This window comes from Rhodnius prolixus, unplaced genomic scaffold (assembly GCF_049639745.1).
Source record: "Rhodnius prolixus isolate KJV_2025 unplaced genomic scaffold, Rpr scaffold_5, whole genome shotgun sequence".
Lineage (NCBI taxonomy): Eukaryota > Metazoa > Arthropoda > Insecta > Hemiptera > Reduviidae > Rhodnius > Rhodnius prolixus.
This window is the reverse complement of record NW_027411624.1, coordinates 7,989,173-8,013,991: the sequence shown is the minus strand read 5'-3', so window position 1 is coordinate 8,013,991 and position 24,819 is coordinate 7,989,173. Positions and strand designations below refer to the sequence as shown.

At 33.5% G+C, this 24,819-nt stretch overlaps 2 protein-coding genes across 4 annotated transcripts in view; one reads left to right on the top strand and one right to left on the bottom strand.

Moving 5' to 3' along the window:
• Positions 1-24,819, bottom strand: part of LOC141458496 (glyoxylate reductase/hydroxypyruvate reductase-like) — a 76,180-nt gene that overhangs the window by 39,948 nt on the left and 11,413 nt on the right. The window lies entirely within an intron of this gene.
• Positions 1-24,819, top strand: part of nau (myogenic-determination protein nautilus) — a 46,156-nt gene that overhangs the window by 17,246 nt on the left and 4,091 nt on the right. Inside the window, exon 5 of the mRNA XM_074136575.1 lies at positions 4,172-4,250. Within this exon, the coding sequence (XP_073992676.1) occupies positions 4,172-4,250 (79 nt within the window). The remainder of the gene's footprint in view (positions 1-4,171; positions 4,251-24,819) is intronic.

Below are 24,819 nucleotides of genomic sequence, written 5' to 3'. Positions count from 1 at the left end.
AAAAAAAAATGGCTGAATCTATAGAATAACCTATTCAATCTTGGAGGTTATAGAAGTTATTACTTGCCATCTTGAAAAATATACAGGGCACATATGTACCGGGATGGCTCGTTCACCACATTTGTCTAGCAGATGCGTACATGTATTTTTTTGTATCTCAATAATTCCTTGAATTATTATTATGTAACTTCTTTTATGTAACATTTGGTGAATATTAAATATAATTAATACAAATAATTTGGTAATTTGTAGCTTCATAGTAGAAAGATTGATATATTTCTCTGTGACAATATTTCATTGCTTTGGAGTACAGGATCTATCTTTTTTTTCTGCCAAGCTAAGATGTATTGTTGGTTTAGTGGGTTCGATTTCCGGTCAAAGCCTTGGATTTTATCTAATGGTTAATATAAGGAATTTATTGTAAAATGTAGTAAAGTATAGTAAAGTAGTCCCTAGGTCGAAAGCTCAGCATAATAAAAAATCATTGACTGAAATTGGTATTCTTTTTCAGCGTTTTGGATCAATGATTTAGTTACCAAAAGCAATGAACAATAATTATTGTCTAAAGTATGTTTGCTACCTAATTTGCCCGCCTGAAAAAAAAAAAAAATAGGCATTACCTTATCTTCTCTGGAAGACATTGAAAGGAGGGGATGTGCTGGCATCAGGTAGTGGATGGTACCAACTAGAGTGGATAGCGTCCCTCTTTCTGTGAGACACAGGAAACTGGAATTGAATTATCTTCCAGTCAGATGCTACTAACAATTCGTGGAAATCTTCTTCAGATGATCTTGGAAATGGTTGGAGTGAAACGTATGGAAAATGTTGGAAATAAGTAGGAGATTCTTGAATTTCGGTACCTGCCACTATTCCTTGAATATCCCTGAAGAAACTGGGCGAGACGTTTCATGACAGGAAGTGGTATAGAATGAGAGGGAACCTCATGACACGCGGAATACTTGACCTAAGAGTATTTAGGTTTAGGAACCTCAAACCCTTCAAGTAAACAATAGAAAATGATATTACGTCAAACAGTGTAATTGTTGCTGTTATTTTAATACAAACTATAGTCGACAAGTTACCAAACAGAGATAGTTGTAACTATCTTTAACTCACAGACAGATTAGATTTAGTATTGGTAGTAAAGTTAGACAGATATACTTCTCAGCTAGTTAGTCGTCGTCTGTTACGTCTACTTTTTTTAATACCAAACTGTTTCCTTCAAAGAAAAAAACATTCCCTGAGATTTGTTTTTTAATACATTATATTTCAAAATGTATTAAAGTTGCGACAAAAAATAAACACGACGATAAATACTTTACACTGTTCAAATGTTCACTGAAATTTATCAGACCAATAATCGTATATCTTTCCTTTATTTAGTTACAGACCGTATCTCTCACTTTATCGCTACTTACACGATGTTACTTGTACGAGCTCCTTTTTTTTAAAAAAAAACAAGAGCCGATGCTCTTATTCGCTCCTAGTTAAGTTGTTATTATTATTGAATGTGATCATTTAATCTGTCACATAATTCATCTGATTACCCAGTTTGGCCAACAAAACGACACAAACATGAACACACATGCCTATTAAATCAATGCTTCATGTTGAACAAGCTTCTTGGTTTGACAGAAGAATGTAATTTATTTTTTTTTAATGTATAAATCAAAATAGCTAAATTCGTGTAATTATTTAAATTGTGGCGCTACTTGTTTGTCTGTCTATTAATTTTTTTCACTTCTCTTTAGGGGGGAAAGTGAATCGTAATTGGGCTGGTTTTCTCCGGAAGTACCCCCTATAACATCCGCCAAAAGCGTTCAACCGGATGTTTTACCACTTTAAAGATTCCCCTCCTTCCGTTTTCTTTAAAACCCTCTCCACTGATTACAGCTGATTTAGATGTATAACTTTCTTTTTTTTTTAAAACATTTTTGGGGAAAAAAATTTGGTTAAACTTAAGAAAATGTGCTTAGATCCGGAGTCTTTTATAATCCCTTTGATTTTTTTTATCTGTCGTGGCACGCGTACTTAAATATCCACACGTACTACCTTCACACAAGTGCAGTGTTACGTAAATGAAGTCGAAATCACTGGACCAAAACTAATTAATCCACTGCCGGTCTTAGATTCAATAAACATGCGTTCTAAGACGGATGAAATCAAAGATAGACTATGGTGTACGTATCTATTTTCTATTAACTTTGTACATCAAATCAATGCTATATATGATTATATGTCAAATTATCTTTACAAATAAGAAGTTTTTTACTCAATGAGTGGTAATTCTTTTTTAAAAAAGCTAAGAAAGCTAAGATATGATTTAAGACAGTAAGAAAAGAAAAGCTCTTAAGTAGTTGATCTAATTTTGTTTTCATGAATTTAATTATATTACTTTGCATATCTCTTTATATCTGGCATTTATATGCTGTATTTTTTGCCAAACTCCATGATAAGGGGACAAACCCCAAAAGCATTGTGTAATAAATAGATAAAATAAAAAAAATAGTAAACATGCCATTGAAATGCCATGCCAGAGTATGATACGGTCTCCATTATCTGTAGACTATTAATGAGAATTAAATGATGAAACATAATCCCAAATTAAAAGAAGAAGGAATTAGCTGTGAGATTAGCGGTACTGGATGTCCCACGCGGAGGACCCGGGTTCAAATCCAGCTACTGACCCTTAAATTTCCTCCGCCTAAGAGCTTCTTACAGCTGAATGTCCCCAGCGTTGGTAACGAGAGAGCACGGCCCGGAAGTCTGGCAATGTACTTAAAAAGTTCCGAGCGCCAGCAACCACAAACGCGCGCCTTAAAATAGATAAATAAATAAAAAATATATAAATTTAAATTAAATCAGCTGAACGGCCACAATTCCCAATTTTATGTCGCTGTTTCCATCAAATTTATTACTCCCTCTCTAAAGCAGAGATTCCTTCTGATCCTTTTAGGAGGAAACGACCCGGGGACTTGATCGGTCGCTCGAAGAGTTTAATGCTGTTGAACCTATTAAATGATATGATGCACAAACACAGCTACCTAGATCAGTTAATTCATTATCATCACGCTCCAATAATATTTTAAAAAATTCAACTTCTTTTCCGGTTTGAGAAAGCACCAGAATTACCTCTTCTTCTATTTTGGGTGGGAGGGGAGAAGAGGTATATGAAATCATTCTACGCCTTTCCACTACGTCTGCAGTTATTGTACATCCAACGTATGACATAAACTTTACGCACTCACGACACATACACACAAACAAATATACATATATATATATATATATATAGACAATAAGTATACATATATAGATAGATATAGACAATAAGTTGTTGGTAGCGGAAAGATTGGCTACTAGCCAATTTGGCTAGTATGTCCACCTGCTTAATACCATCCACGTGTTCATCTCCATTTTTTTTTATATCCACCTTTCTACTATTACAACTAGTAAGATTATACACGTGGATAAATCATATACTCTCCCACGTGTGTCTTTCCACTTCCGTTAAAAAAAAGAAGAAGGAATCAATGAATAGCACTTCCTTTTTTTACCTTCTATTAAAACTATTACAAAAAAAAAAAAAAAAGATTGTAATCGTACATTGCAGAGTATTTTTCATTGTTTTTGGTGACTGATTCATTGAATCCGGAAGGAAGAGAGAATATCGCCTATTTCAGTCATTATTTTTGCCAAGCTTTCGATCCAGGAACTAGGACATCTTCATAGGCTTATGATATTGGCGATTATAATACTCTTTACATTGTTATTGTAAGATTGTTGTGTCCTGTCTGCTTAGTACTCCAAGAAATTTCTTTTGCAAGCATGTCAGCTCTTTCAATTAAAAATTGAAACTCCTACGTAAGCTTTAACGTCAGTACGTTCTAGAAGACTGTAGATACCGTTAACAAGGGTTGATGATCTAAAATTTGTATTTGAAAATTAATTTGACAAGAAGAAAGATGTTCGATGACGTGTACACAGCTAGACAATTCCCCAGAAGCTCTTTGACGATGGGGCACCAATGATATCAGAAACGTGTACAGCACCAAGTTTTTATAATGAAGACTTTCTTTGGCCATTACCGAACTATCCATTTTTTTCTTTTCGTTTCAGACAATTGCCGTGGTAATAGCTTTTAAAATTTTAATTATTTTAATTTTTTCAGAACAGCGGAAGTCCAACCCAATTCCTAGCAGATAAACTTCATCATTTTGGTGAAGCAATTAAGTTCAACGGTCACTCTGGTAAGTCACGAATCAGTTGCTTACTTTTAACAATTGCTAGAAATAGTTGCCCTGGACAGAGTTTATGCATTTGGTTTCTAACCATATCCACAAGTTTGAAAGCTCAAAACCATACAGAACAACATCCGGTTATCTCCGTGATTTTCGAGTCAAATCAAAGGCAGTTTTCGTGAAAATGTAAAGTCGTCAAGTTTTGTTTTTTTTCAAATAGAGATGTAATGGCTGCGGGAAATTTTCAAAATCTTTTGCGAGAAAGAGGTTGGTGAACCAGGAAAATTATTTCAAGCGAATTTTCAAATATGAAAGACTTGTTAATTTCTTCTTTACCGTGGAAACATCTTTTTAGCCTGAATTTTAGGCACAACATGTTGGTTTACATGAAGGAGCAGCTCTCCCTTTTTTGCCAGCTCCCCAACGATATCTCACCAAGGTCCCTTTTTTTGTAGTATAAATATCAAGATACCGAAGGTTTCACGTGGAAAAACGTTTGCGGAGCACTCAGACCGGATTTAAGAGAATTATGTTGTCTTCATGCAGACTCAAAAGATCTATTTTTCCATAATCAAGAGGCCTTTCATTTTTCCTCCCTAGTGGAAAGCTCAGAAATGGAAAACTAAATAATTTTCCACCCCCCATTTAAAATAATATTTTTATAACTATTGGCTACTAGTAAATTAATTCGCTCTATTTTAAATTATTTAAAAATAAAACCAAAATACGTGTATAAAAATTGGTACGTACATGATATTAATAATAGATTTTGAAGCAATCATGCGTACTATATAGACATACGAGGAGACCATTTGCGTCACGACTTATAAAACATATTACTGAGACATTGGAATTAGAGAGAGATAGAAAGAGAGAGAGAAAAAAATCTCACAATAATATGCAGCATACAACTAGAATTTATTATGTGTAATTATTTAAAATCAAATATAATGTTTAGTGACGTGGAACGTTAATGTTACAGTTGGCCAACATACTATAATATCTGCCAATTTACCTTTTTTTTTAAATCTTTACCTGTGTGTTACAGTGAGAGATCTACTATATACTTCTTTATATGTTTATTTTAAGAATGAAACTCTTATTTGGCCCACAGTTTTAACATCATTTATATCTTTATGTCCAGGCTTGAGATATTAATAAAAAACAAAATAAAGACAAAAAATAAAATCAAATCAAAAAATAAATAAATATGAATAACCTTTTCTCTTACATTATTTATAAATATATTATGAATGTGTAATTTTATATTTTTAATTACCAAGAATTAGTTACATTAATAATTCTAATAAAAGCAAATAAATTATCTTATTTTATTTCTTTATAAATGTTTTACAATTTATTATTTACATTCTATTTTTATTTTTCTATATTATTATATTATATATTTATGGAATTATTTTTGGGGTTGCGCGTAATAGGCAGGAAATAAAAATAAATGTCATAAAAGAGCGATACACTTCAACTCTGTACTGGAGCACGTGATTGGCCAGTTTGGACAGGAAAAACAAGTCTTGTAAACGAAAACAAGATCTCAGCTGAGGAACCGTAATGATAGAAACGGAAGTGTTCTTACTAACTGCAGGAAGTATGGCATGTTACAAGAAATTGGAGAGAATTATTAAAAGGGGGCACCATTTTGCCGTCATTAGAACTTATAGACCTTAATAATCATCAAGTATTTACCCTTCCGTGTGAACAGCAGTTCAGCAAACACATCCGTTCGAACAATAACGCCATGTCTACCTTTTGTAGTACAATAACTGCGATTGGGAATATCCCTTATTTGAAATAAATTAGCCCCGATTGTGGCGGGCATATGTCAAATTTAGGGAAATTATCAACCCTTAGGAAAATTAATTTTTTAAAAAAAAAAAAAATCAGTCCTCAAATAAAGGGAAATAATATTAATTCCTTCAGTAGCTGTTCATTATTTTTGGTGACTGATTCATAGTTTCAATAGGGTGAAAAAATAAATGCCAGTTTTCAGTCGTGATACATTTATTCTGCCGCGCTTTCGACCTGCGGACTATGTTCATCTTCAGGGCTAGTTTACAAAGTAATATTTTTACATTATAGGGTTGGTGTGTCTTCTGTCTTGTCTCTAATCAGTCCATGTACAGACAAGACAGAAGAAGTCCATGAACAGACAAGACACAAGACACACTAACCCTTTAATGATGTAAAATATTACTTTGTAAACTAGCCCTGAAGATGACCTAGTCCCTAGGGGGTCGAAAGCTCGGCAGAATAAATGAATCACGACTGAAAACTGGCATTTATTTTTTCATCCTATTAATTCCAACTTTCATAATTAAGACGTAAACTAAGTAAGCTTGGTATTTATATATTAGAATACCACAAGAAATAGCACCACTTCAATGGACGGATTTTCCACTTTCCCAAGATCTGTCACAATTTGGTTCCGGTGGTTTCCATTATTGAACTTCCTACAAAAAAAAAAATGCACGCTCAATAGATACAGATAACTATTATTTTAACTATTTTTGCGGTAGTCTCATACAGATACCCAGAAATCTTGAGAAGTTCTATAAGAAAGAATATTTTTCACAATAATTTAAGCAAAACTAAAAACAAAATTAAATGCGATAATTTGTGAACAACAAATATGATTTAAGAGTTGAAATTATATATTTTAATAACTCCATTCATATATCCTTGTCTCACTCATAATAAATTTAATAAAAAAAATTAATTGTCCAATATTTAATAAATAAAAAGAGAAAATATAACTAAATATGCACGATTAAGTTTAAATAATTGTTCTCTTTAGTAATGGCGTAAACAAAAAAATAAAATAAATAACTTGAGCGTTTTAGCTTTATTATACTTAGTATTATTATTTATTCAATTCCAAGACGTTTTTGAATAAGTAACGAATTTTAATGATACGTAGCAATAAGTTATCAGTTTGTATGTACGAGGATACTGCCCGCGGCACCCACCGGCCTCTCGGATCTATATTAATGTGAAACTCAGGTTAGAGATGACAGTGTCGGGAGATAGATGTCGGTAGTTGTTAATCATTTCAAGATCTTGGTCCAATCCCCCCCCCCAACCAGTAATAATCTATTTTCTATTTTTATCACAAAAAAAAACCTAAATCCTATTTAGAATAGTAGAGGATAAACTTGGTATCTTTCACACACACCAATGGATTGGATAATCTATTTCTATTTCTTCTTTAATTTCGCTTTACAAGTATACGAGGGTCGTTTGAAAAGTCCGTGCAAAAATAAAAACTACTTAATTTTTTGGGGTAAACCTTTTTTATTTTTCAACATAGTCTCCTTTTAGGCTTATACACTTCGTCCAACGCTGCTCTAGTTTGTTGATCCCTTCCGAATAATAGGATTTGTCCAAGTCTGAAAAATAGCCATTCGTTTCTGCAATCACCTCCTCGTTTGAATAAAATCTTTTTCCCGCCAGCCATTTCTTCATATTGGGGAACAAATAGTAGTCCGAGGGAGCCAAGTCTGGAGAATAGGGGAGATGTGAAACGAGTTGGAACCCTATTTCCCATTAATTTTGCGACCACAACTGCTGAGGTGTGAGCTGGTGCGTTGTCGTGATGGAAAAGGACTTTTTTGTGGGCCAATCGTGGGCGTTTTTCTTGCAGCTCAGTTTTCAAACGGTCCAATAACGATGAATAATATGCACCTGTAATAGTTTTACCCTTTTCCAGATAGTCGATGAGGATTATTCCTTGCGAATCCCAAAAGACAGTCGCCATAATCTTTCCGGCCGAAGGAACGGTCTTCGCCTTTTTTGGCGCAGATTCCCCCTTGGTAGCCCATTGTTTAGATTGTTCTTTGGTCTCAGGAGTGTAGTGATGTATCCATGTTTCATCCACAGTGACGAAACGACGCTTAAAGTCCTGCGGATTCTTCTGGAACAGCTGCAAACCGTCCTTGCAATACTTCACACGATTTCGTTTTTGGTCAAGCGTGAGCAATCGCGGCACCCATCTTGCGGATAGCTTTGTCATGTCCAAATGTCGATGCAAAATATTATGTACCCGTTCATTCGAGATGCCCACAGCACTAGCAATCTCACGCACCTTCACTCTTCTGTCATCCATCACCATATCATGGATTTTATCAATGATTTCTGGAGTAGTAACCTCAACAGGGCGTCCAGAACGTTCAGCGTCACTTGTGCCACTCCGAAAATTTTGAAACCACTTATAAACTATTCTAATCGAAGGTGCAGAGTCACCATAATGTTTATCAAGCTTCTCTTTAGTCTCCTGAGGCGTTTTGCCTTTCATAAAGTAGTGTTTAATCAACACACGAAATTCTTTTTCGTCCATTTTTTGAAAATCACTCGACTTCCTCGATTCAAACGAATGCCAAACACAAAGAAATAGACCGATCTGGCTGAAACTTGGTGTGTGTTCTTCCAAGAGATGCTACTAACTAAACATAACCTCGATACGCGCCAGTGGTGCTATCTCTCTGACTTTGCACGGACTTTTCAAACGACCCTCGTAGTAAGTGGAATTATGGTGATGGTATAAAAAAAATTTTTCTTTAATTATAATTTTTGCCGGAAATAAGTTTTGAGGGTGAACTGAGCTCTAAAAAAAAGTGGTGTGCCCCCCAAAAAATAAAGCAATTGCAGTTATCAAATTTGGGATTTGATTGGTACCATTGAGGGCACCTGCAATAAACATAAAATAGACTGACTAATGTATCGTAAAATGAATCGTAAAACATTTTTAAATAAGTCGTAATTATGTTATTATCGATATATTACAATTTACTCGTTGCAACTATTATTGTAGTTGTAAATTTCAACAAAAAGTTGTTCAAGAGTTCTGTATGCTTTGTGCAAAGACATATGATTTAGAAGAATGGTAAAGCTGGAGTTAGGCGTGCCTCCTTGATTGACCTTAACTCTGATAGGCTAATCAAATTTTCTTTTGAAATTTATGAATTTCCGATCAGCTGATTTCCTTTGATCAGACAGTAAAATTTACAGAAGGAGCTTATTAAAGTAAAACGTAAATAGTCCGAGAACTTTGAAGGAAGTCGTTAGAGCTGTTTTTCAAGAACATATATGCTTCAGCAAAGCTTCCGGTCGACAGATTTTTGGCCTTATTATCGCGTTCCTGATGATGCTAAGGCGAAATTTTTGATAAACCCAAATAGGCTGGTGGAATTGAACAATAGGTTCGATCTCAAAGACAAACCATTTCAAAAGAATTAAATCCTTACAATTTATAGTACTACGATCCATATCCGGTCTCTTACAAATCTTAACATTCTTTTTTATCAACCAAGACAACCAAAACACAAATACTGGAAACTACACTTTAACCTGCAATCGCACTCACAAATCCTCAAGCTCAAAAATATTTCTTCTAGAACTCATCCAGACAACCCGGACAAGACGTCTTACAAAAAAGGCAGTGCCCTCATGATCTCCTCTCTAGTGATAAGAATAGTGTCGTATATTAGTTCTGTGTTTTGGAAATGTTACCACTGGGTAACTTCCTCCACTCGTTTGTTCTTTTAAAATTTTTTTTTTTTAAAAAAAGAAGAGAAAAACAGGTTCTGGAAAAAACTATGAGGTGATAAATTTTGACATGAATACGTCTTTAAATTTGCTATCAAATGGAGGCAATCCAAAAAACCTAATGATAACAAAATCGGGGGATACAGTTTAGCATTGTAGTTTCGAATCTATCATCTACATCCAAAATTAAATTAGACCAATGGATAGCTAAAGGATCAAAGAATTCATTACGATAAGCGAGGACTGTGAAGCATCACGCGCGGTGGAGGGGGAAGCGCCGCCATTTTGAGATCATTTTGCTGCGTATCAAGATTTGCGATTAGTGTAACTTTTGACTCGGCGAAGCTACGATGTATGTTTAAGTTTTAATCGTCAGCTGTCGTCACAATCTATCGATTGTATATAAAACATTAGTGTAAAATAGTTGCAGTGAATATAATAAGTTGATAGAATAAAAAAAATATTATCAAAAATATAGTAATGTCGTCCTATACGCGTCGAAAAGCCAAAACCAAATATACAGAGATCGTATACGGTTGGAAAGGGCTTCTCAAGAACAATCGAATGGTAATAATAAAACACCATATGACCGAGTCAAGCTGTGCCGGGAATGAATGCGGCCGAGCGGATCAACGACGGTGTCAGTATATCTGCAGCTGGGGCGGTTGAAATTATGCAAGTGGATGGTAAAATCGCTTCTACATCGACAGCGGACTGTATAGGCATAGATTGTCTTCGATCGTCGATTTGTTTCCTTGATTTCATCCTAAATACATAAATAAAAATATTTTATATAAAAAATATAACCCGTTAAGTAAAAGTATTCACGTACAACACACGGCCGTGTCCATGACACAGCCACAGTTTTTGTGATCCAGAATCAAGGAAGGTTTTCACAAGTCAATATACCCGACTTATTGTTACCGTAGTGAATTGAATATTGTCTATCGTATTGGTTATAACGGAAATGAATGCCCAAAATCATGTGTAACAATTTGACAACAGTTCTTCAGAAAGAAAACTATATCTTAAAAAACTAGTTCTAATTCCTGTGGGAACTAAATACCAGTTACAACACTCTTCTCAAATACAAATACCTTTTCCCCACACTAGTTAGTTATTTGCCACTTTCAAAATTTACAATCTTGGCTAATATAACCAGAGAATCATTTAAATTATATTTATATAATTCTGACGACATAAAATACGCCAATCTAAATATTTCAAATCTAAATCAGGATCAACTAAAGTTAAAAATATCTCGCTCTTGTATATGTTTACATGTGTGTAGCATTTACGCGTTCCACCAATTTTATAAACATAATTTTTAGAACAAAAATATCTAATTAAATTTAAATCTAAAATTGGACATTTGTAGTTTTTTTATTTTTTAAAAGAAAAATTTGACTTTCATTTTTTTTTTGTTCAACTAAGAATTATTATTAAATCGAATCTGTTAATCGCTTTATATTCACTTCCTTTCTGTTACGTAACCGGAAGTGGAATATTCTACAGATTTTGGTTTAGAGTTTTTAACCGGAGAAATGATTTTATGTATTTTTATTTGTTTAATTGCTCAAGTTATTGACTTTTAAATGGTTCTAAGGAAACCATGACAGCTACAAAAGTAATTTTTAAATAGAACTATTTTTATTTTTTTAATAAATTTCAAGTTAAGAAAAAACTAATTACGCCAATCGCGTTAAGAGGAAGTGATGAGAGTATTCAGAGCAGAAAAACCGGTCATCATTTCTCTAGATCTCTTGAAAATTCTGAACAGCTCATCTGGGAGATTTAAATCTCTGTTGAGAAGAAGAGTTTTATCTTGTTCAACAATCTCTCTAAACATATTTCCAACCGCAGGCCTATCGTCACTAATTATTAGTTAGTACAAACGTCACTAGTTTTAATTTTAGCAATTTGTAGAGAACTTCCACAGTACTAACACTTGAAACTACTAATTGCGTACACTAATAAGGTAAAGTATTATTTTTCTAAGAGATAGGTTGAAACCTAAGATTTAATGGTCCATAAAGAGTTCAAAGTGAACTTAAGTGTGTGTACAGCAGGTTTGTGAGTTCGTCGTGAGTTCTTTTTTGCTGTCTCTATCAAAAAAAAAAAAAAAAAAATGACACATGTACGGATGTTAGTGAGTTCTCTGTGTGTTTAGTAATACCTTACTTCATCCGGTTTAATTCGCGGCAAGTCTATATTTATTGTAAAATAATTAATGTTACCCCCCCATTGTTTTTAAATTTAAATTTAAACAAACTTACAATTTTGTGTTGAGTAACCAAAGTGGGGCAGAAATTAGCCACATTCCCACCATTTCTAAGGCAAAGCCCCCCCCCCAGGATCATTGGGCAAGTCTAATTCACACGGGCCAATGGAGAAGGCCTAAAGTTCTTGGCAGGTAATAAGCCGCGCATGTTTTGTCTATAGCTAGGCCGAATGTCCTTCCTGACAAAAATCTGCGTAAAGGCTTTTTCCATTGCACACCTTGGACTCAGAAAGCAACCACGATGGTGCCGTAGGGTTAGAGGCGAGACCCACAAAGCAAAAGATGTGTTGTGATTCTGGGTTCGATTCCACCTCAGTCCAAAGCCTTGGATTTTAATTGTTCAAGCTATAATTCCTTAAAATTGCCTTTTTGTAAAAAATCAAATTGCACTTTATTAACTGAAATATTGGTAAAATATTTTAGGTAAGCTCAGCCTCGAAGCTTAAATGCCCCCTTCTAAGGCAGCTTAGAGGACTCGAGTACAAGATGGCTCAACCGGAAGTGCAAACTACTCCATTAGAGCGCTTTTTCAATTTTTCTTTTAAGTAACCAATGATTTTTTTTTCGGATTGTTTCACGCTACATTTTATTTATTGTATTTTTTTTGAAGTTTTGAAACTACGTCTGTTGGTCATCCAACTGATGAAGATTAATTTGACCGGATGCGTCCCAAATGACCATTACTTTCCAACCTCCCTAGATCGTATGTTTTTAAAAAAATCTACATCTGCCACTGTCATTCTAAAAATCTCAATGGCTCGAACAAAATTTAAAAAAAAAGAAAAAAATGCTACTGTAATCTATTTATATTTAACAAGAAGTTTCTTTCGTTCGAATGGCAACGATTCTCTTTCTAAACAAAGCCATTAATTAGTCAAAAACCTTTTTAAAGTTTTCTGAATGGAGATCTGACATACAGAATCACTGGGCAGAAGTAAAAATGACAAAACAAAAAAATATTTGTTTTTTTTAGATTCTTATTGATGAAATGTCATAAAACTATTTTCTGTTATTGTTGTTAGCATTACTATTTAGGGTACGGCAGACTAGCTTCTCGGGTATGGGAAGAGTCAGAAGTTACGGCATATAGTTCAGTCCGTAAAACAGTTCAGTGATTCGACGGAAGTAGAACGTACTTAAAATGATTTTTGCGAGGAAGGTTTGGAATAAAAGATGTGTGCACTAAAGGAAAGACTAGAATGGGTTAAAACAAAGGACGAGCATTCACAGCCAAAAGAGTTCTTTGAAGATTTAATAAGAGAAACTTCGTCTAAAGCCAAGGTTTGCCCTTTAGTCTTTCTCGTATACTATTCCGCTATACGTAACAGTTATTGATTTACGCGTTCTGATACTTACGTATAATATAAACTTTCAAAAGGGCACTTTCAAAAAAAAAAAAAACCCTAGAAAAGTGGAAAAATGATTAAGTAAAGGGCTTTTGGGGGTGGGCGAATTTAAGGTGCCCCCCCGCAAAACATTTCAGATGAACTGAAAATAAATTAATTCATATAAAATGCTAAATTTACTTCTACAAAATTTTCAATCTTTCCTAATTACATTTTGAACACTTTTTAAATTGTAATCTTGTTCATTGCCTGTTGGTAATGTTTTCTAGTCCATGTTGGACCAAACTTGAGATGGTGACATTCAGTGATGAATCCCCGTCACACTTTATTAATGTATATATAACCATTCTGTCCGACGGTTCAAACAAATTCGTAGCTATTTAGAGAAACAGCGCTGCGATAAATAGAAAAATGTATTTCTGTTATTCTCAATTATTTTTAAATAATTTATCTTTTCTATTTTTCTAAATTTAATAATCAAAATAAATATTATTTATCATTCTTTATTTATAAAAATAAAGTGGAAAACATACATAGTTTGTTTTTTGTTTCTTTATTTCAACGCCGACTTTTTACTAAATTTAAGTGTACAGTTATCAAGTTTGTGCCTTTTATTATTATCTCTTGTTCTAAGGAGTTCCATGAAAGTAAATGTTGTTAAGAATTAAATATGATTCAAATTTTCTGAAGGCTGAAGATAATTTTGAACTAGAAACTTATGAATAGAGGAAGCCGTGTCAGAGGTTTCAAACCCTGTACTGAGCTAGCGCAAGTACTTACTACCGTTGAAAGCCTAATATTAAAAAATGTGACCTTTATAACCCAGTCTTAAACTGCTATAGGCAAAACCCGCCACACAGAGATGTACTGCGAATGATAGTATCAACGCCGTCCTACTAATTTTTGTTGATCGTTTTAAAAATGAATTTTGATTAATTATTAAAAAAAATAATAATAATAACAGAATATTAAAGTCAAACCTTTAGAAAGAGGAAAATTAATCTATTTTGAACAAACATGCGGTCTCTTTTCAGCGTACTTTTAGTTATTAAATTTTATTAAAAGTTTAATTTGAAAAAAAGATAGTTTTTTTTATTGTTGAAGCATGTGTGACGTCACAGCTGCGCAGAATCCTATTAAAAACCTTATTATTCCCTAAGTAAAGAAATTTTTTTAATTTGTGTATTTATTTTGCAACTCTATCTAGTACAATAGGCAAAAGTGATGAGAGATAGGAATAGCGCAAATACACATGCACGCTTCTATTTGTGTGTACATACATACACGCGCATATGCATGTGCGCCAAGGGCGTGAGTGGAGTGAACGACGTCCATCCAGTGATGGAAGCCGTTAGTTCGCCAGATTGGTAAGCTTACACAACGACCATCCTAGGAGGTCGGTGTTATATGTTGAGATGGTCGCGTGGCCACCGCCGCTTTAGTTTGCGCTGTGGATTTGAAGGAAGGAATATTGTAGTAGAGATGTTGTGTGTATCAAAGGGTTGTAATGATTGTGTAGATTTGAGTGTAGTTTTGTGTATCGAGATTGGGGCTATTTCAGAAACGTGAGGAATATTTAGATCAGAGTATATTGTGTGTTTGGAGAAGTAGAAAGGAGCGTTAACTATTGTTCTCAGAATTTCTGATTGTAAGGTCTGAAGACGGTTGATGTTTGATTTTTTGGCTATTCCGTAGAGCTATATTCCGTACGTCCATATTGGGGCAAGTAGGGCGGTATATAGTGATCGTTTGTTTGTCAGGGTCAGTTTTGATCGTTTGTCGAGTAGTCTTTTCAGCATTTTATACCTGAGATTGAGGGCAATTCGTTTGAGTCTCGTGTGGGGGTTCCATTTTAGTCGTTTGTCAAGATGTAGTCCGAGACATCGTACTTAATTAGTAATTGGTATAGAAGTATTGTGGAAGGAGAGAAGAGGGAGAGTTTTTTTATTTAGAGTGAATACTATGTATTTAGATTTCAATTCGTTCGATTTTGCAGCCAAGGTTCGAGAAGATTTAGGTGTGATTGGAGTGCGCCTAAGGCTGGAAACATAGTGGAGCGAAGAGCAAAGCGGCGATGATAGCGAAGAGCAAAGCGGCGAAAACAAACACACAAGTTAACCGTATGGGACCGCGCATAGTGGCGAGCAAAGCGAAGATAGAGCAACGCTATCTATAGAGAGTAGAGCAAAGCGTTATTTATTTTTTTTAATTGACTAATTTCTTTTTATCTGCATATCTTTCTATTTTATTACCTTACAGTAACTGTTAGGATTAATGGGTTACACTGGGCTAGTATGTAATCAAATGTTGAAATAGAGATTCTAAAATACGAATGAATCATGCCAGGATGCTCCCGAAGTTGTTGGTACAAGTGATGGAATTCATGGACGCTTTGCTCGCTGCCCGTCGGTCTCTTTGATTTGAAGCAGCTATCATCGCCGCTTCACTATGTTTCCAGCCTAACGTATTTAATAATTAAAATTAAAAGAAAACCCTGTCATAAAACTGCTATAGGCTAAACCCGCCACACAGAGCTGTATTGCGAATGATAATATCAACTTTGCGCCGTTCTATTCATTTTTGTTGATCGTTTTAAAAAATGAATGAACAATAAATTGAAAAATAATTAGTGTTTAAAGTGAAATCAGTGTCAGCCATTTTGTTAGCACCTTCGCGAAATGACTAATTTCAATTACCATTGAGTTTTTACTCTCAACGACCTCAACATTCTGCATTCCAACCATTCGTATAACAACTACATAGCTAAGACAATACAACACAGATTCCATGCCGGCTCTCTCAAGTTGCTTTAATCCATTTGTCCAGTCACTGGTCTCTAGTGTTAATCCTGACAATCCACTGATTGAATCGCCAGTGGCCTCCCCTTTCTTAAGATCATCACTAACATCGATATTCTGCATCAAGCACCATTTACAGACTCCATTACTCATATTTACTTATAGTACATGACAAATGAATATTAAAAGGCAAGATTTTGCAATAAATAATATATACTCGTACATAAATAAGAGATACACGTAAATAAAAAGATACTCTAGTCCATTTATCGTCATCGTAGTACAAAAAAAAAAGAAAAAAGCAACGACTCGAAAGATGATTTGTTTACAGTTTCATTCACTCTAAGGCAAAACTTCTCATGTGTCATAATTTAAGAAATAGAGAAAAGGGAGAACGGCTAGAATGAAATAGCTAAAGAAACTAATATTTCTAAAAAAGAAATTCTAAATATAGAACAAGACGGGCCCGTCGTCACCCTAGAGTCGGTGAACGAGAGATTAAGGGATCAAAAACAATTTTATAAAAGACGCGGCCAAAAAAATGAGAACTATCTCAAAGTGTAGCGAGAGGACATGCAAGTTTCATTGAACTAGGACTTTTTACTTGAAATGGTGAGTATAAAAATCTGGAAGTGATACACGCTAGTTTTACATCAAAAATAAAATGAGCCACAAACTAATTACACCGCTTTTTTGTGCTCCCATATTTACTGTAAATGAGACGTTCTAAATATTATATTAAATTATAAAGAATTCTTTTCTCTCATTCAATTTATTTAGTTACCACTTTATGAGCAATTTATTTATAAATAAATAAATTGCTCATAAAGAGAAGATTTTTGAAGTCAAATTTAAATTTTAATAATAATTCTAGACTGGAAAATATTGTATCAGTATCAGATTTCAAAAAGCGTAATAAGGGAAATCGTGTATTTCACATAAGACTTTTGTTTCTATGTTAAATTACGAACATGAACAATAATATTTTTGAAATATCGTAAATGTTAGAAATACATTAGCCTATTTGTGTGTGACTAAACTGTAAACTGTAAACTGTAAACTGTAACTGTAAACTGTAACTAAAATACAAAATTCTTAAATAAAATAGGTAAAGTTTTATGTGGATGTCAGAAATAATTATATATGGCAACATCGCTCCTCCAGCCACAGCCATCTTTAATAATTACACTAAGGGTGGCATTTGGAATGATCAAAGTAAGAATTTTAACTGACTCAGACATTCACTAAACCCTCACTGAGAGGGGGACATCTCTCTGTCTCTCTCACTCATTCTCTCTCTCTCTCAGAGGTTCATCAATTACTTTTGATGTGTAACCGCAGGCCAATTATTTGCTATGCTTATAATATCATATGTTTATAAAAATATACGCGCACAATTATTTAAAAGGGGGAAGAGAAATCTTCTATTTTATTACACGATAATAAAATATAAATTTTATTGTGGGATACATAAATTAATTGATAATTTTACATAATTTATTTAAGTACATGCAATTTTTTTCCCCCTCCTTTGAAATCTTGTGGTAAAATTACATGATCGTAGTTAGGGTTTAGAGTAGCTGTTTTCTCCTCCACTACCCCACAGTAACAGAAAAAAGTTTCATCATGAGAAAATATAGGGTCCATGAACAGATGACGTAAACAAAACTTATAACTAACGGGAAAGCTGAAAATCTGCTATTGCTTGATGTTGAAGGAAGTAAGCAGAGCTGGGGAACTAAACATACGACAAAATAACTATCGTTATCAATGTATCCAAACTCGTACTATAGCGGAAAGACCTGCACTACTTAGAGGAAGTTACAACCTTTGACATTAGCATGGTTAATGATCCCAATTCGGGGAGAAAGCCTAGCTTTACTATTAAAAAACACAACATTCAATTCAGTGAAATGGGATTCCCAAGTGCTTTACTAGTATTTTAAGGGTACTTTACTAATATTTCAGGGGGCAGTTCAAGAACCACCAATATAAACCACAAAGTATTCATACCTAATCAACCATAGGACCGTTATGTCAGGCTTCTTTTAAACAAAAATTTTTTAAAAAAAATCTCCTGGTCCTGAACAGACAAAGATCTTGCACTGCCAGACCACCACAAAAAAACAATTATATCCTCAAACTGCTCTTTCAATATTAAATTGAAATTAAAGTAATAAATTTGTTAATAAGGTAAACAAAGTAATAATTTAATCCATTAAAAAGCACTTTTTGATGTTTAAGTGGTCTATTGTCTTAATAATTAAATTACTTTGATGTAGTAAAAAAATTTAACAAAAAGTCTCTCAAGTTTTTTTCTTTTTGTATATCTTAGATACGTCAAAATGGAATTACAATAAGATACTACAAAGGGGACTGATGAAATTAACACTATTAATATTATAAAAGTATTAATAAATAAGCTAGAATAAAGGGAAAGAATAAATAACTTTAAATTAATATAACGGAACTTTTACAAACAATTAACACAGCGAGAGAATAAAACAAAAAACAAAGGCGGTATAAAATTAACCAATTATTAGCGTTATTTATCTCCATTTTATCAATTAATATTTTGATTACTTAATTTACAATTAACTAAAAGATAAATGAGACGAGGTATAAGTTTCAATTATTTAAACTCTTTTGATGTGGTTAATAATTTTGTTCGCGCTAAATTATCTTCTTTTTTATTTAGCTTCTTTTGAAGTTAGGAGACGAAATAGAATCGGATGTAACCACAGCCGAGCTGATGAGTGTTACGCTCAACAGAATCTTCATCCTAGTTCTAAGTGACACTTAGTGAGTGATCATTTCTCTTAATGTTATCAAGTAGTTTATTTCGATATACAGGGTGATCCATTTAAAACGCACCAATCGCTAATAACCTTTTAGGAAAGCGAAATTTCGAAAAAACCCACGAAGTAAATTATATGTTTTTTTTTGACTTGTCTTAAAATTTTCCACCCCCGATGCTGTATCTTCATTTTTGGCGGAGTTACGGCTAAAAACCCGATTGGGGTTTCATAAGGACCACTAGTTTTGACAATGTTTATGAAAACTACATAAAATACTGTGAAAAATGACGCTAATCCCGTTTCGATATCCCTAATATTAGTTGAGATATTTAAGATAAAATTTACAATTTTATCTATTCGCGAACAGTTTTCGATATTAATTTTCCACCAGAAATACACGTTTTGGGAGGTCCTCTGACTGCAAACAATGTTATTGGTGACGCAAAGTAAAAAAATAATAATAATTGAAGATTTTAAAACATGTAGTGTAATGTAATGGTTATGGGTGAATCAGGATAAATTTTTTTTATCATCAAATAAAAGCAATCATCACATCATTTTAATGTACTCCGTATGCAAGACTTCTTGAACTGTGATTACGGTAAGAATATCTTGCCAGGGTGTTGGCCTAGTGGTCAAGAGCGTGGTCTTGTAAGTAGGAGATCCCCAGTTCGAATCCCGCGTATGCATCATTCTTATTACTTAAAAAATCATTACACTTTTTTTTAATAAAGTGTAGTCATACGCGGGATTCAAACTGGGGATCTCCCACTTACGAAACCACGCTCTTGACCACTAGACCAACACCCGCCCATCCCTGACTATCCTGTGAATCTTGATTTACCCACAACCATTACACTATACTACATGTTTTAAAATCTTCAATTATTATAATTTTTGTTCTTTGCGTCACCAATTTTTTGCAGTCTGAGGACCTCCCAAAACGTGTATTTCTGGTGGAAAATTAATATCGAAAACTGTTCACGAATAGATAAAATTGTAACTTTGATCTTAAATATCTCGACTAATATTAGGGATATCGAAACGGGGTTAGCGTCATTTTCCAAATTTTTTTATGTAGTTTTCATAATCATTGTCCAGAAATACCGTCTCAGGAACCGTCTTAAGATATCTTGGACCGAAGGGAATGCAGTATGGATGGGATTCGTCTAGCACCAGTAAACGGCCAAATATATCTTGAATAGTCGCAGTGCTCTGTTATCTCCAGAAAAGTAGACTATCAGACAAACATTAGTTTTAGAGCTTTCCCTTCCCAGAGGAGGGATAGGAAGAGGACTTCCTTCTACAGTTTTAGATAGAGTCACGAAGAGTACACAGTTAATGTTTCTTCAAAACGGACAATAACTACATCTTAAGCTTCAATTCTACTAATCTACAATCGAATTATTCACTAAGCAAATCGCTAATGAAGATTGCTCTCGTCAATTAATTCTCCTCTCTTACTCTCACTAACCACAACCCACTGCGAGCAATCCAATTATACTCGTATTTGAGCTAGGTTACAAACTAAATGATTAATTTGATTTTTTAAAGAATATACAGGGTGAACCAGCAAGTATTGTTCATAGGCTTACTGTGTGTAGTGAATCTAAAGTGGAGTTCAATGACGTATTGGCCAACTTCATATTTTCCATTGTTCTTAGGTGACGTCACTTTAATTTTTTTTTCTAAAATCATTACTTTTTTCCAATAAAAATGTTATTACTCAGAAAGTTTTAGTCCGAATTCGATTCTTAAGACCTGGTTAGAATGGCAGAGATAAATTTCCTAAAAATTGACACCATTTCGAAGCATAAGTTATTCTCCAAACAGCCTCAATCTTCCTGCGGAAACTGGGAAAATAAAAGTAATCGAAATTTTTAAGAAAACTCATTCGGCCCTTATGTGATCATTATCAGACCTAGGTGCTGGCACTTTTTGTATAAGTTTCCTTGTTTAATTGGCTTACAAACGGTATATCATTTTCTAGAATTCCTTTTATCTTCGTATGAGAAATTACGTTTGTTTCTGCAAGAAAACGTGTTCACGAGCACTCAAGAGTGTTAGTTCATCAAGTTGTTTCAATTCATTGTCAAGTTGTTTCAACCAGTTGGACCAGTAGTCAATTTTTAAAGTAGATTGTCTTAAAATAAGGAAGTCAAAGGTTACAATTTGCTCTTTAAAAATTTACTTCTGATCTCTCTGAAATATTTGAAAAAATGTTAGGAAATACTTTAAAAGTAATGATTTTAGAAAAAAAATTAAAGTGACGTCACTCAAGAACAGAGGAAAATATGAAGTTGGCCAATACGTCATTGAACTCCACTTTAGATTCACTACACACAGTAGGCCTATGGACAATACTTACTGGTTCACCCTGTATAGTTAATTAAGAATTATTATTAAAAAGAATCAAAATTTATAACACTTGTCTAAACGGAATAACCTACCTATCTAGTTGATTTACTGTTTTATTCTATTAAAATGTTTGTAAAAGACATTAAAGTAACAGCCTAGTTAAATTTAATAAATAATAAAATTTTAATTTAAATTACACTGTTGCATTTTTACATCGAACAAGACCATCCTTCGAGGTATCGTTTTCAGCAGAGCGCGCAGTATCGACTAATACCCAGCGGTGTTCATTGCCTGTTGTTCCAAAAATTCATTTTATTTTTTTACATCATTTTTATTCATCTCCATATTTTTTGATATTATTTATTACCATTACTGATTTGTTGTATTTATTTCTTGATGTAAATAATATAAAAAATAAATAAATAGTTTTCACCCTCTCAAAATAAATATATCTCAGACGCTTTGGTTTATTTTGACATATCTAAGTTCAAAATTTACGACTATAAAGAAAGAAAAAATAGTGTTAAAAGAAATCTCTTCTTAATATAACAAATTTTATGATAATATTTTGGTCTGGTCTAATGGGTCACAATGGATTTATTGACAAGACAAATAAAAGATGTCAGTTTGTCAAAAAATTAACTAAAATAGTTTATCGTTTAATATAATAACTTTCTCTTATTTTGATAAGAGAACAAAATATTCAATCGAATTTTTTTTAATATCGAGTTTCAATCGATAAGTTAAGGTTTTTTTGAGTTCAAATAAAACTGGTTTTACCCATTGGTCTGTGTGTTCATCTCATTATATCTAATTTATGGGCTACCCACCGGAAACGATCGTAAAGCTTTTGGATAAACTCAACCGGAAAGGCTATTTAACTTATCTTCCATATAATCCGCGTTATTAATGCAAGCATCTTTATTGTATCTCTGATCGGTTTTCATCATTCATCAGAGAGGTAGATGAATCCAGTTTGGTGTAGAGATTGTACTGCCACAGATTAAAATCAACAATACTTTTACAATATTAATGCAAAAAAAGATCATGAGAGTATTCACACAACATTTCCGTTCTAAATCCACGCAGTAATGGCACTTATTTCCGCTTTCATTTTTTTATACGCCCAAATTTGGCATGAAACACCAATTTTTAAATGCGACAAAATGAGAAATCTTGTGAACGATTCAAACAGCACTCTCACTAATTTAGAACGACTTAACACGTTGCCTAAAGTTAGTTTAGCTTGTGTAGACAGGGAGTCTGAATTTAATTTTCGAGTCAAAAATAGTCGCAGAGTTTATTAATAATTACAATATTAGTGAAGCGATATTCCTAGCTCTGCTAATAGTTAGCTACACCCGCTGTTGTTGTTTTCTCTTTTCTATCACCAAACACTAGGAGAATAGAATTAGTATTTTATAGTTTGCGTCATAAATTGAAAATTATGCTTTAAATTTAAAATTTTTAATAGAACTTTCCATATTACATTTTTGAAAAAACATTGCACCAAAATTTTCGAGTCTTGACCAATAGGGAACATTTTAACACAACTCAAAATGCCCAAAAACTATTTTTGTCCACGAAAATTATTCAAAACTATTGCTCTAAATTTCAAAATATATGATATTTCCGGAACTTTAAAAAATTTCTACGATCTTGCGAATTTTATCCAAACATTTAACCTCCGCCCTAAAAATGTAAAAAACATAGCTGAGTCGTACATTATACTGGAAAAGATACTTTAGGAGCAGCGTTTCCCAACCTTTTTTGGCTCGCTTTACCACTTGGTAGAAAGTACAACATGCTAAAATTGTACCACTTCGTAAAACTTATTGTATTTCGTGAATTTTCTTATTCCAAGTGTGTTATTTTATTATTATTACTTTTATTTGTACAGAGATACAATGTATCTGTTACAAAAGGAGTTCATTTTATAAACTTAGTAAAGTGTAAGATCTTAGTTTTAAAACTTTTTTTAAATTTAATGTTGCTTGGATAGAGCTTAATCATTACAATCCAGTCTCTTTAAGCAGATCTTTACATAGTTATCATTTAAGTTCTGTCACATGATAATTCTATTAAATTTTCTTTATCTTTTATCGATAATGATGTAGCTTTTCCTAAATTTTCTTTATAGCAGGGGTTTGAAATTCAGTTATCATTTGTGTTTTCGGGTTTTGCAAAATACTCCTTGAAAGACAATTTCAATTCTGTTAAATGTGCTGTTATATTTTCTCGTATATCTTGAGACAGATTAACCTTATTACTGTACATATTAACAACTTTGCTGTATAGTATTAATTAAAATAATTTTTATGGATTATAGGAAAAAAACGAATAAGATATTTTTATGATTTAATTTTTTTTAACTTCTTATTTCCGCCATTATTGATTATTTTTCGCATACCACCAACCAGCAACTCGCGTACCACAGGTTGGGAAACGCTGCTTTAGAGGGAAGAATAACCTCCTAAGAATCTCATAAGTTTTGGACCAACAGCAGTCCAAAATTGATCACAAGTTTAAAGGGAAATTCGTTGACAATGTAGTTAATTGCTTATTGATGAATAATAACCTTCATTTTATCCGTCGCGTAGCACGCCTTTCGATTCCGGATGTTTATCTAATCATGAGAGTTAGATTGGTGAAGAGCCAATCAGTAGTCAGCAAATGTAGTACGAGAAAAAAAGCATAAGTTAAGCTGAAATCTCTCCAACAAACTGATTATTCTAATGATGGATAAAAGTCCGAAACCGGAAGGCGTGCTACGTGACGGATATTGGGGCAGTCTTTAGTGAAAATCTCAAAAAAAAGAAAAGGTAGTTTCGGTTGTAGAATTATCTTTTTAACTCGAAATTTCAGCAAACATATTTAACCCTCCCTTTATAGTAAGTAAGGCACCAAACTGTCAGGTACAGGTCCCTTAAGTGGAAACTCTTTTCCAAGAAATTTCTTAAATACAAATTTTCCTGAAAACCGTTGGAAAATTCTTTCTCTTATTTAGTAAAAGAAAAAAAAATAAGTGAATAAATCATTTCAGAAAAATCATTCTTATTTAAAATCGTATTTTGTGTTTTAAAGATTCATTTACACGTGAGGGTCATTTAGCTGTATCAGAGTGTCCTGTCTAGGAAACGAAACCAAATAAATAGCTGGGGAGAGAGAGGAAAAAAACTTTGAATCCTCTCCAAAGTATACACACACAGATCTCCTCCCTCTACCAGTTTGGAGCTAGCAGACCGCTTGGCGCTCCTAGCCTTCCAACAACTAAAATATCATCTCTATAAGCGTGCATTATCAAAACCAGTAAACCAGAAATACACCTTTAATATAACCTGTATATTGTATCAAGTCAACAGAATGAAATTGAAGTTCAGTTTGTTTGAATTTCCTGAAAACACACATATTGCCAAGGTGGGAGTCGCTAATTTCTTT